At 41.5% G+C, this 14,597-nt stretch overlaps 1 protein-coding gene across 2 annotated transcripts in view; it reads left to right on the forward strand.

The window, feature by feature from the left end:
• Window positions 1-14,597, forward strand: part of TYW2 (tRNA wybutosine-synthesizing protein 2) — a 174,289-nt gene that overhangs the window by 113,286 nt on the left and 46,406 nt on the right. For both annotated transcript variants that reach the window (XM_085607740.1, XM_085607741.1), the window contains exon 7: window positions 6,418-6,575. In XM_085607740.1, coding sequence (XP_085463866.1) covers window positions 6,418-6,575 — 158 coding nt within the window. The remainder of the gene's footprint in view (window positions 1-6,417; window positions 6,576-14,597) is intronic.

A 14,597-nucleotide genomic window follows, 5' to 3' on the forward strand; every position in this document is an offset into this window, starting at 1 on the left:
CATCTCCTGTGACCGAAACTAAAGAGTTTATTAAATATTGGGGGAAGATTGGAGTGATATTGCTACAGAGTATAGCTTGACCAATTACTGGAAATCTAATATCTTTATTTCTGGGGCAGTTAGGTCTGCATGTGGTCATGGGCGATTGAGTTGTTTAGTCCAATCAAACCCCGATATTTTATTGTGCTGTCGGAGATCCCCACTGGGGAAAACGTATGCAGCCAATTCAAAGATATAAACAATTTAATACATAATTTGCTGCTTAAGCCGGTTGCCAGAACCAATTCCTCAACCATTCAGGGTGTTTTGACAGATCTTGTACCCTTGCGAATAGGAATCCAAGGCTAGTCTTGACAGCCATCCCTAGAAATCCCATTATAATTGCTCAAGTTAGGGCACATTATAAAGAGGCCTTGGGGATTAGGAAACGTGAAATACAAAACATTCATTGGGACAGACCATCTTGTGCAGCTTCTCTCAAGAATTTGAGTGAATTCTGGCTAGAGTTTAATGAGTTCAGAATACATAAGGCGTCACTCCCCTTCTGATTGTACCGATTTTGATGATTTACCATTTTTAGATGATATTTTCGATCAGCTTATTTTTGCTGTAGATGAGGTGATCATCACTCTTAATAGCAGCTCCTCCCCCAAAGCTCCCCAACCGGATGGAGCACCTATTGATATTCTTAAATGTAATACAGATTTTTGGGCACCTCTTCTTACTAACATTTTTATTAACTTAGATGTAAAGGCTCTTCCACCAACTTGGTCTAACTCTATTATAGTCCCGCTTTTCAACAAGGGCAGCTGCAAAGATCCAAATTGTTATCGACCCATATCCTTAATCGACTCCACCATTTAAATACTGGGTAGAGTAATTTTTAATAGGCTAAGGGTCTTGGTGCAATAACCGCAGTATTTTATCTCCCTATCAATACGGGTTCGGGGAAAGCTTAGGAACAATGGAGCACTAATTAAATCTTAATATGCTGTTGGGGAAATATGTGTCTAAAAAGACCCCCCCCCCCCCCCGCCACCCCCATCTTAGACCTTGCCTTCATGGATTAATCGTCCACCTTTGATAAAGTTATTCGTAATAAATTGTTGCCTATTTTATTGGAGTTGGGGATTGAGTTAGCAGTTGTTCATTTTTAGCCTATTTACACTATCATCTAACCCTTAGACTCGGGTTGGGTCCAAACAGTGATTTATCCTAGGCTTTTATCTTGCAGCATGGTGTTAGGCAAGGTTGTGTTTTAGCCCCACTTTTATTTATGTTGTAGATTAATAAACTTAATTCTTTTCAAGCACAGTTACTCAAGATGTTCCCCATGCCAATTCCGTTGCTGTATCCGTACTGCTGTATGCTGATGGTGCTGAGCTTTTAGCACGGACCCCAAGTGCTTTGATTGGTTTCCTGCGAGCCTTTTCTGAGTTTATGCATGATTTAGACTCTTCAACTAATTATAGCAAGTCTCACACTATGGTGTGCGGCCCTAAGCACTATCGCCTATGCACCCTATGTGTCCATGAGTACAGTTCAGAGAGTGCCTGTAGGTTCCCCCATTGAGGATTAGTTTTTGATAGCAATATCTCTTGGGTAGACGACATTTAGTTTTAGGAATAATAAATTTAAGCACGTCTTGCGCGCCTAATTTAATGTATATAAGTCAGTTGGGGGAAAGACGATTTTGTCTCTTATTGGAATATATTCAAAACACTGTGTACCCATTGCCAATTATGGCTTTGGAATTTTGGGCTATGGAGAATGTAGTGTATTGTAGATGGAGGAGAATCACTTTTGCAGGCATCTGACATCCCTTGGCTCAATTATGACAAACAGAACCTTACAACCTTGAGTAATTTCAGCCTTGTTTTGATAATCCTTCAACAATATAGAAGGCCAATAAGGCTGCCATGAACCATCTATTTCTGAAAAGATGCTGTGCTAAAAGGGATAGCCTCAAATCAAGCAAACCATTAGTGAGGAATTATCTTCCCCCATAAAATTAACCCCGGTCCTGAACCTTATGTGCGTAACTACTTAGAGTCTTATTGTCTAAATTCTGACCTGGCACGATGGTACATGTTATGTTTTCGGAGGGGTTACTATGGTAATTTGGAAGAGGAGGAGTGTGTTTGACACTGCGTCTTCCCAATCGCTATTGTACTTTGTGGTATTTTGCAAACTGTTTAAACCATTTGATCTCACTATTTATTATCTCTTTAAAACTTACAAATGTAAATATTGCAGAGCTGCTCTTCGGTTTTTACAATTGTTACCCAGTACTGAGTAGTGTGTGAGTGGTTAGTTTTCTTAAAGCAGCTGTGTTTTATTGCAAAAGTTTGGATTTTTAGATTACACAATTTTTGTTTTACCATTTTATTGCCTATTACGTGATTTTATATTATGCGTATCTTTTATGATTGTCTTTGACATTCGAATAAAGATATTGATTGAGTCTGCTTACATTTTTCATGCTTTACAAATGGAGGGTGTTTTTATAGTGATGAAATGTGAATCACTGGTAATAGTGCTTTACAGATCATTTGATAAAATGCATAATAAGCCCAGGAGCAACTCTGCCCTGGAGTGGTGATTTCAAGTTGAAAATGTAATTCCTGTTTGATTATGAAAGTAATTGATTCATGCACCAAGCGTTTATCAATCCATTGGGTGATAGTCAAGAATATAAAGTATTGCCATTAATAGAACTACGTAACTTAAGAAAGTTCAATGGGCCGTGTAGTAGGGGATATCCCAGGTTGACACTACTGGACCATTCATTCATGAGAGTATGTCATTGAGCATTAGTTGAACTACATATATTTATTGACCAATATGAAAGTGACAATTGTTTGTTAGGTAATTACTTAAGGTTCTTGTATGTCTGATGTTAATCATTAAATAAGTTGCCCAGATACAATCTCTGGTGAGTGAAAAGCTAATTGGTTAAAACAACCTCTCGTAAAACTGGGATCGTTATTAAATAAGCACACAGGCAGAAAATTAAGGATCCTGATAGTGAAGGCGAATTTGAATGCTGACTTTGCATTTGGAAATTATCTAACCCTTGATGAAGTGGCTTCAGAAAGAATTATTTTCAATAGCCAAGTGTTGCTCATTAAAGCCAAGTGTTGCTCATTAAAGCCAAGTGTTGCTCATTAAACCTAGAAAAGCACTGATTACAAAAGGGAGCAAGTTTGATGGGGAAATCCGGCATTAGGAAATGAGAGGTAGTTAGAAAAATTCAGATAATATACTCTTTGTACACAAAGTCTTCCATAGAAAGAACGTAATGCATCAAAAGCTGAATTTGGAATTAAAATAAATATTAGAAATGGCAAAAGGAAGACTTATCCTGGCAAATTGAGAAGTCCTAGTTAATATTTTTAGAATGCAAAACTATTTTTAAAACGTGGAAGTTGATTGCCAAATGAAGGGAAAAACAGCTAGTAGTAATTGTATAATACAAACTCATGTCTTGATACAGTAGGTGGTGGAAGACATTGTTTCCAACAGTGGTTTGGGCTATTTATTCACCCAGTGTGCTACCAGAAACTTGTACGAGTAGCACTCTAGCTCCAGACTTTAAAAAGTGTGACAGGGAGACCCTAGTAGTAAGTCACTCTTGATATTGGTTCAGTTATTTCCTGGATGTAACCTGCTTGCTAGAGGACTTCACTAGAGCTATCAACTTGGGCAGTGAGCGACGTGATCCATATTACCACTGGTTCGAACAGGATGGAGATGCAATGGTTCTACTATCCACAGCCGCCCACCTCTGATTGAACCAGAAACGCAACGGAAAACGAGTTGCATCCTCTATGTTGTACCTTAATTGATTTTAAATTGGCATTTCATCTGATAGATGTATGGTATGGAAAAAGTTAATAATTATTCAAATCTCTCAATCATTGTTAAAGGCAAGCCTCTTTTAATACTTGGGCCACAGTGTGGATATCTGACAGCTGAAAGTTTCAATCAATGGAAGGAGAGAAGCAAGTGTGTATATTGTCCATTTTATTGTTAATTTAATGTCGTACACAAAGGTGCGATTGTAGAGGAGCCACAAACTATTTTAAAACCGTTATATTCTGCTAATAATAGCATGATAGTTAGCCTGACCAAAACTAAGTGTGTGACATTCACAGGTCCAAGACATTACAGGCTTGTTTACAGAGATGGTAGCCACAATGGAGCTAGAGAGATGAGCCTCGCCATCTATAATGGTCTTTAGTAGAACAGTCATTACCTGGTCATTAAAAAATGTAGTTAAGACCATAATGAGAGACATAATCAACTTAAAAAAAAAATATGAGGACTTACATAGCTGCCCTTTTGAATTAGCTTACCTGTCAAAGTTGTTTGCCCTCTCGGCTTATGATGCACCAGTGTGGTGACCCAAACAAACGTTTTTTTCAACACCAATGGAGGCCTATTATGGAGAGAAGGATTAGTTCTGTGCATTTCGATCTGATTCACACTTTGTGAATTGAACTGCAATTATGATCTGTTAAATATAACCTCTCCACCTGTATTGACTAATTGATTTTACCTCCTCATGTGTTTTGAGTGCGTTACTGAGTGAAATCTCTAAATATATTGTTGAATCTTTGAACAGATGGATGTGAGGAACACAATCTCAAGAATATAGTCTTGCTAATCTTAGATTTAATATCTAGAAGCAGCAATATAAAGGTATTATGAAATGAACCTGTAGAGCATGGAGCACGCAAGTACATTTGAGACTTATTTCCAAATTATAAACCTATCTGTTCACCCACAATTTTATCCATTGCATTTCAATGAGTATTTGAGGGTTAGATCTTCTTTAAAGGATACGCTGTTGCATCATCTGTTCAAAGGACGTCCTTTGATCGTGTGCAGCGGTGGGTGGAGGTGCAGGGCCCGGACTGCAACCAGGCCCTGTGCCCAACCTATCGCCAGTCACGGCGTAGGTTTTTTTTGTGGGAGTTCTGCAGAGGTCAGGCAGGACCACAGGGTGTTTTTCCGCATCTTTGTTAAATTTTTCCTGTGGCAAGTGCATTGTGGAAAAAGTGTTTTGGGCCCCTACTTCAAGAATAACCCCGAAACATTCAAGGAAGGACCTGAGGAGAATGACTTTTTTTGTATGGAAATGTTTTATCAAAACAAAAAACACACTACCGACTGCCATTGTGTAAAAAAAAAAAATATATATATATATAATTCTGCTGGCTATGTAGCAAAGAATCTCTTTTGCGATAGCATGTCATCTTGAGCAATGACTTTGAGAGTGCCCTTAGTGGACCAGGACAACACCACAGGCTAGCAAGCCCAGCCTCCAATAGGGTGATCCTAATATACCGAAGTCAAGCAATATCTAGGGAACCAGACATAGACTATGTCCTCCAGACCTCTACGATGGGAGATAAGCTCTGGGGTGAACCATATTCGCCGCCAATAAAGTAGGGACGTAACCCCACTTGGTCAGAAAGAGATCTCAGCACAAGATCCAGCCTAAGTGGGAGCAAGGGCGTACTAATGGGAAGCCCTATGAGCTGTTGCAAAAAAGATTTTCTACTGCTATGAGGGAATCCATTCTAAGATGTCCCCTCAATTCGGCTCCATTGCAGGCTCCTAGCACTTAAGAGTTATACATTTCTAGGGCAGGGCTTATTGTTCAGAATTAAGATCTGAGTAGCATCCTAATAAGTCCTCCCGCTACTTTTTCCTATTGAAATGTGTTTTTTAGCTTCAGTTTTTTGGGAGGACTTTTCTTGTTATGTGTGATTGGGATTTCCGCTTGCTGATTTGATTATTTGTCTTCAGAAACTAGATCTTCGCAATAATACCTTGTCAGCTTTTCCCTGTGGCAGCCAAATATGCAAGCAGATCTGCGTCTTATTTACTTGATTAAAATATATTGTTTGTTTTGTCAGATATAAATTTTTGGTCTGAAATTGACTTGAAGTTGCATTTTTATATTTGCTTGCACCTTTTGAAGAAAATTCAGCGAGTTAGACTTTCTACAACAGACACTGAGAATAAGTGCACTCTTACTCCTTTTAATGCAAGACCTCAATTGCATCCTCACGAGAAGCTTCATGCATTGGATATTACGAGTATTTTCAGTTGTGCTTTCCAGTATCTAATACTGCTATGCTTATGAGTTTTCAGTAGGGCCATGCAGCTGTTGACTGCTGTATTTACTCCTGCCCGTTTCTGTTCCCTGCATGTAAGAAGATGAATCGCATTCTAAAGTTGCTTCAAACTTAGAGCCATATGAATGTAAAATCATATTTCTAATGCTCTCAATGTTGGGAAGGGAGAGGAGACCCCATTAGGATAGTTTATGCAGGCAAGGAACATTGCGAACGTACACTGGTATATAATTCTTGATTATTTTTTTTTTTTCGCCTCTACCTTCAGGAATTGGCTATTTTACTTTACCGTTTCTTGTGCATGCGGGAGCAGCGTTTGTGCACGCCTGTGAATGGAATCCACACGCAATTCTAGCTCTGAGGAGGAACCTGGACCTGAACGGAGTTTCCGATCGGTGTAGGATACACGAGGGTGACAACAAGCAAGTACGTTTTGTCTCTTTATCATATTGAGTTTAATGCTTGACTTGATGCCCTCTTCCTTCAGACAAGGTTTGATTCGGGCAGTGTGCAATGATGCATGGGCCCATGGTGGCTGAGAGGGGAGCTATCACGTACCCCATGCAGGTGTATGTTTTCAGCCAGTGAACTCTGTCACCATGATTTCTTTTATGTTTTAGCACAAGAAGCGATGTTTATTCTCTGCACCTCCCCGGAAAACATTGTGAGGTTTCATATTGTGTGTTATCACTTGGAACGGCCTGTAATCTCCGCCTTTGTTTCTAATGAATGATCATTGGGAAATCTGCCAAACCATGGAGTCCACAACTCTGGCGTCATTAGCAAGTCTACGCTCAAAATAATGGTCCAAGGGCAACAGAGACTAAAACGTAGTAGTAAACTTCGAACATATTTTACTCAAAAGGTCACACATAACAAAACCCCTCACCATAAAGCACTGTAGGATTTATCACGTTCTTGTCTAGTTTAATTGTCCCCTTTAATGTAAGGTTTCCACAATGCAAAAAAAGGTGGATTATTACAACCTTTTTGGAATGAGTTCCCAAAATTATATTTTTGTCTAAAGTAAAATGTCTTTAAAAAGCTTTTCCATTGTCAGACATTCACAAAATATCTAAGAATCTATGCCTCTGTTGCATAGGTAATGTGAGAAATTGGGTTGTTAGTTGACTAGGGTGTTAACCCTGCTCAAGCAACCGCACAATCCTTGTTAGGGTGAACCATAAAAGTCACTAAATTAACCTGTGCTTAACCCTCTGGTAGCTTGGCACAAAAGCAGTCAGGCTTAATTTAGAGGCAATATGTAAAGTATTTATACAGCACACAAACCGTTGTAAAGTGAAAACACAATACAAGAAAAATTCCACACCAACTTAAAACAAGCATTTCCAAATGCAATCGGTCTCGCCTTTGGAACCTCATATGCATTTAGCTATGCAGCATATTAGCTTGGGCGCTGAAACATCTAATGTTCTTTAACATGGACTAGAAACTAGAAAATGGTAAAGTGAATCTGGTATTTTACTAACCTTTGCTAAAGAATATATTGAAGTATATACAAGAGATCTTGAATGCTCAACCTAAAAATGCTTTTTATTTGCTGAGATTGCCTGAACTTTTTAGTAACCCAGAAGATGTTGTCAAGAAATAGGGGCATGGAAAAGCGGTTGCATAGTGTGAATCTTGAGGACGCCGGGCTAGCACAGCATCCAAGTAAATCCTCAGTTTAGCACCAATTTGATTCACTGACAGCAAGGGGCCCCAGCTACTTTCCTATGGTTTTAAAGCCTCAACACAGATGTTAACGCGTTTTTAGATGTAATACTGTGCATGATGAGGACACTTGGGCATGCACAGATGGCTGGGTGTTAATATTAGATACAGCAGACGAAAACCGGACAGAACCTGAAAGAACCGAGGTTATTCTTAAGTAATTTCATTATATTCATTATTTCAACCTTGGAAGGATGACAGGCTTATTTTACATCACGAACTATGCAGTGGTTGCGCTCGTCCACAAAGCTATCTTGTCAGATTCCAAAACAGCTCTTTAAATACACAATTTTTGAAGCCTACTACATGTAAACACAAGCATTGGCATAGCCAATAGGTCTCACTTTTGGGACCTTATAAGCATTTAGTTTATTTATTTATTTATTTATTTGCTGGTTTGTATAGCGCTGGAATCGACTCCGGTTGGAGTATCTCTGCGCTTTGTGGAGCCGGTACAACAGAGAAATAAAAGAAGGAGCTAGATCTTATTTCTGAACAGTACGGTGTTCAGGAGTTTTCCTGCAGCACAATATCCTTACATCAACTGCTGCATGGCTAAACACTAAGCACGGGGATTGGATGGAAGTCTATCCCAGAGGCTGAAGCTGAAGGAAGAAGAAGAGAGGCAGCGCAACACTGGAGGGGGCTGTCGGCTGAAGCTATGTTTTTATTTTTTAATATAATCTATTAGTTCTAAAACCCCCAAGCGACCTCCCGGGCGACCTCTCCTGCGCTCCCCCTCCCACCCTACCACCTTTTATTTATGGTGGCCGCCATTGGGCAAAAGCCACAGGAGTAAAAGTGAGGAGGAAGGAGGGAAAAGGCTCACAGATGGAGGGTGAGAGAGGGTGGGTAAAGGCAACACAAACAAATGGAGAGAGAGAGGAAAAAATGAAGGAATATGTCTGTAATACTACTAAAACAAAAAAATCAGAAAATATAAGTGAGGGTGAACTCTGGAAAAAAAACTTTCTTAACTACTGTGTAGCGTGTTTGAAACAGTAACAAAGACAGAGAAACGGAGGGAAGGGTCGAAAGTCACAGGGACGGAGGTTGGGGGTGCAAAGGCAACACAGTGGGAGAGAGGGCAACATGAAGAAATATCATTTCTGCAATACAATTAAAACAAAAAAAGTCAGAAAAATATAAGTGACATACACACTCCGAAAAGAAACTTTAAGTCTGATGTAGTGTGTTTGAAGTAGTAACAAAGATAGAAATACTGAAGAAGGTGTCAAAAGCCACAGAGAAGGAGGGTGGGAGGGAGTGGGCAAAGGCAACACGGACCAAGGGAATGAGGGTCCAATGGAGGGTGACTAAAGGCATTCCGATGGAGGGCAGGAGGAAGCGGGTAAAGGCAGCACAGTCTGATGGAGGGAGAGAGGCAGCACAAAGGAATATCCTGTCTGCAATACAACTAAAGCAATAACAGCCAGAAAATGTAAGCAACATACACACTCCATTTGGTATGAACAATGAAAAACCAAAGGGGATGATGGACGGAGTGTTGAACATTACAAGCACTCACCCCCAGTCAACTGATCTGGGTTTAATCCATCATCATTCTTTAGCTCACTCTGCCACCCCAGTTCAGACATGGCCATATGCAAATCAGTCTAACCCTGTGCCTCATGGGAACAGTCCATTTGGTATGGCCTCTCATTGTAAATAAATACCTCAGTGAGACGACACTTCTGTTGAACAAATCATTGCGTGAACTCCAGGTCGCGGCTTTAACCCTGCTGTCTGACAAAAACCTTTCCCTGTCCGAGATGGATAAAAGGAGTACCACTGGGAGCTAATTCTAAATGGGCCTATAATAAGGAAAGGTTTGCCCAGGGATCCTAAATTTAACAGTACACTCAAAATCTGTCCCTGTGGGTACTGGGTGGGAACACGCAGATTTGGGTTGAGGTCGAAGGCTGCCACAGCGCCCTGGGTTGAAACTCAAGCACTAAGGTATCTCACACCAATCAACGCAATTAGACCGTGGGATCGTCAGACAATTGCACCAAGTAAAGGGCATCAGATAACAGAGACCATGTCATTAGGACTGTTTTGATATGTATAAACATTACAAGCTTCCAGCTTCTCTCACACCGCACAAAGGCTCCAGCTCAGCTCCCTGCTGAGAATGTACATCCTTAAACTGTGCCCTTTCAGTGGAATCACACATTAAATCTGTGTATGAGCTTACTACTCCTCATTTCACTCTTGTAAATAAAATATCAGGAAAATCACATTCAATGCCATTGTTTATGCATTTCATAAATACGCGAAACTACCAAAAACATACCCGCTGCCAAACTGCATGTGTCCTACATATAGAAAGGATGGGTTTGTTTACTCACCGCACTTGCAGCGTCACTCCCTGTCCTCACCCGTGTGCTGCCCATATCTACGAGATGCAATTTTATATGCACGATTACATGCAGAAACACCTAGCGCCAAGCTGACAAGTCTAGCGTCAGTTTTATTTCTTAATGACATACTTTCATAGGGTTCGTTCATGCCGCACCAAAGAGAGGCGAAATGGACACAGTTAAGCTAGATTGCGAGAGCACACTTGAAGCTCATCTCGCTGTGGCAACAATGCAACAGGCTGCCATTACTACGCACCGCTCTAGGAACAAGCCTCTAGTTGTGTGCGCGTGTGCGCTAAAAAAACAAGTGGCCGCAATTGCAATCAAACATCAAAGCGAAAGTACTCTCGTCAAGCGCGGCACGCGCGGCTGCGCACATGCACTGTAGGTCTAGGCTGGCCTGGTAGCACTTTTTGGAGCCCTCTCAAAAAGTCTCGCCAGACCAGCGCATGCGCTGGGTCAGGCGAGACCTAAAAATGGAGTACATTTTAATAAATTGACACCAAAACCACAAAAATCCAAGTAGTAGAACCGGAGTAATCCATTTTAAAAGTTTATGGTAAAAACTAGTGCCTAAAAGAATAAAGCGCTAGCAACTGACATCTAGTCACACGAGACCGGGTCAAAGTAAAAAAAAATATGGCCGACCGCGATTGAGCGCAAGTTGGATACAAGAAATGGATTGGGCTCGGTCAGCACTTTCCGCAGTGAAGATTCCTATGTTCGGACTTAGTCTCTCTTCTGAAAGTTGAAAATCTCCAGCAGGACAAGACTGGAGGTTGTAGCTGAAGAGAGTTCCACGTGGGCGGATACCCCTCTGGCGAAGAACCACTGAATAGTATTTGCTGCTGCAAAGAGAAGAACATAGTGAGAGCGGCAGCGAAGTCAGGCGACCAGCGATGCACCTTGAGTTATGTATCAATGGGGTAACCCGGTAGACCACTGGACTCGGGTATAGATAGGTACACAAAAAATTGTCACAGTGGAAACAAATTTAGAAGGATAAAAGAACATACATTTGTTAGTAATTCGAACAAATTTAACGACACCACCTATTTCCTGCATGTATGACCATCATTTAATTGATTATCCAATTTTTCAGTCAAAAGGAAGATCAGCAATTTAAATCAAAGCCAAAAGCATCACAATGTCAACATTTTTAAATATACATAGGTGTAAGGTACGTGATAGGTGCAAGATTTTGGGATTAGTGCAGGGCGTTGTGAGGGAGGGAGGTTGCGAAAATTTAGGAACATCCACAATTCGTTGAAGAACCTAACCTGCCAATTCAATGGCCACAAAACTTAAATCAGACAACACAAAATAAGACAGCAGTTGTACATTCACTGACAGTCTCCTGTGTTGATTGAAGACAAAAGTAAGTCGACGTTTCGACCCCTGTTAGAACCAGCAAATTGGTTTGCTTGGAGTTGGGGTCTTCATCAGGACCAGGGGAAGGGCTTACACCTAGGGGCAAGGATCAAAGATGTAAAAACGTGAGGTGTGTCTATTATAAACCATTATAATTAAGAGAGGAACAATGATAAAAATTACCAGCAACAGCAGCATGCATCAAGCTGGAAAGTTGGGGAGGGGCCAGTCAGTGCTCCTGGGAAAAAGGAAAAGAGACGAGGAATACTACTAAAACCATACTTTAAAATCACAATGAGTGTCCGTAAAACCTGAGTGGCAGAAAATACTCACCAAAGGTGTAGTATTCCAATTCTCGATAAGTGAGTCAAGGAAAGGCTGAAAGAATCAGCACAAACAAGGATCCAATGGTGTCCAAAGCTGTAAAAAAGGGGGGGGTGAGGAAAGGAGAATTATTCTCCCACACTCGGATCATGTCCGAGAACGCAGCGCATATAAGGTTAATTAAACCATTAATTATATTACGCGGGAAAAGGTGAGTACACAAATCAGAATTAAATCGCAGCGCATGTCTAGCGCGTCATTGGCCATTAACAGAACATACGGGAGACAATCTCTACGCAGTGTGTCGCAAACCCCACTAATGCGATAATGGAACAGAGAGAGCCACTGAGTCAACAGACTCCAACATACCTCAAGGGCCGCGCCGAGTATACTGACAGCTAACCCTGGGCTTGGTCACATGACTATAAAAATACGGACTAGTCGCGCGCGCAACCGGAACAGTTGCGCCATGATTGGTGGAGACTCAGGGGTGTGTGTGGTCACGTGTTCGTATGTGAACAGAGCCGGGGGTTCTTGCAGCCGCATTGATGCGTAAACGGGAGAGAGAGAGAAGCGAAAACACAGAGGCTGCAGGCAGCAACATACCTCAAGGGCCGCGTGAGTCGGTCTGACAGCTAACCCTGAGCTGAGTCACATGACCATGTTAAATACCCAACAGACGCGCGCACACCCGGAGGGATTGCGCCCTGATTGGTGGGAATTCAGGGGTGTGTACTGCTACCTGTTCTGATGTAAAGCAGGGACCATTTGCTGGTTCTAGGTGCCACAACCACAGTAAAAGAGGAAATATGATAATATGGTTACTACAGTGAGTAATACGAAAGCAACCATATCATTGAGCATAATTGATACATTACTTGTTGGCGCTCACAAACATTTTTGCCGATTACCCAACATACAGAGTAGCACAGGCAAATGACACCACTAAAAGACACAACAGTTATAGTGCATAATGGGTTTAAATGTAATTTTGAATGGACACATAGCATCACCTAAACCCACAGCAAATACTTTATGTAGTGGGGTTGACCATGAATTAGACAGTTTAAAAAGGATAGCCTTCAGTATCGTGATGCTCAACCATTATTTATTAAAGATAATTGGGTGTAGGTTGCATCAAGTTCATTAAGGCCACAGAGGACAGATTCAAAGCGGTCCATCCACTTACATTCCCTGATGTTAAGGATTGAGCCGAGGTCACCGCCCCTAACGCCCAGTGTTATGGCTTCAATTACCAGCCATTTTATTGATTCGGGGGAATGGTTACATGTGTTAAAGTGGTCGACCATGGGTGCTCCAGGAGTGTTACATCTTATCCTGCTGCAGTGTTGTAGTATCCTACATTTCACTTTCTGGGTAGTCTGGCCTATGTAAATCTTATTGCAGGGGCAGACTATCGCATAGATGACGTTCTTAGTATTGCAATTGGTGAGCGTCTTTAAATCCACCGTGCAGTTGTTATGCTGGAACGTCTTTGTTTCGATGGTCAAATTGCAGGCTTTGCACTGTCCACATTTGACATGGCCCGTAGGGGCTGGAAGATGCCATAGCGATTCAATTGTTGGCCTAGGCTGTGTTTCCAAGAGTGACTTGACCACATGATCGCGGACATTTTTGCCTTTCTTAAAGGCATGCATTGGGGGTTCGGTGAGCTGTAGTTCTGCTGACACCAAGTGCCAATGTTTATTGACAATCTTGCGGATATCGTTGCTCATGGTGTTAAAAGTCGTAACACATATTAGTCTGTTAGGATCATCCGTCCGTGCTTTAGGAGTGAGGAGGAGGTCTCTATGGTTGTACCAGGCTCTCTTGCGGGCCCTCTTGACAAGCCTCCGAGGATAGCCACGTTCGATCAATCTAAGGATGAGGTCATTAGATTCCGTGAAGAAATCATCTTTTCTGGAACAGTTCCTCCTGATCCTCAGGAACTGGCCGAAAGGGAGGTTATCGCGTAGTCCTCTGGGGTGGTGACTTCCATACCTCAATAAGGTGTTTCTTTCCGTAGTTTTACGGAACAAGGTTGTATAAAGACAGTTGTCCATAGCCTTGATGGTAATATCAAGGAAATCAATACTAGACTTGTCCTTGGTCATGGTAAACCGAATGTCAACCGATCTATCATTCAACCAAAGGAAAAACTCATCCAGTTCCTGGTCGTTGCCTGTCCAAATCATCAGGACGTCGTCGATATATCGTTTCCAATACTTGACTTTTTGCCTGAACGGATTTGCGGTGTTGCTGACAAAGGTCTGTTCGAAGTTGTCCATATACAGAATGGCCAGGTCTGGGGCAAAGCTGGCACCCATCGCCACGCCTTTCGTTTGCATGAAGAAATCATTTTGAAAGAAAAAGAAATTCTGTGTCATTGCTATGTTGAGCAATTTAATGATGAAATCCGAGGGAACTTGCATCGGTTGGGTTCTTGTCTCCAAATATTTCAAAGTCACCTCCAATGCATGTTGTTGAGGGATACTTGTATATAAGGACACAATGTCCAGTGTCACAAGAATTTGGGTGGCTGGATCGAAGGGCATCCCATCAACCAGATTAATAACTTGCATCGTGTCCCGCAGGTACGAATCTGTATTTTCTGACAAAGGCTTCAAGAAAAAATCGATGTATTTACACAGGGGCT

Source organism: Triturus cristatus, chromosome 5_2 (genome assembly GCF_964204655.1).
Source record: "Triturus cristatus chromosome 5_2, aTriCri1.1, whole genome shotgun sequence".
NCBI classification, from domain to species: domain Eukaryota; kingdom Metazoa; phylum Chordata; class Amphibia; order Caudata; family Salamandridae; genus Triturus; species Triturus cristatus.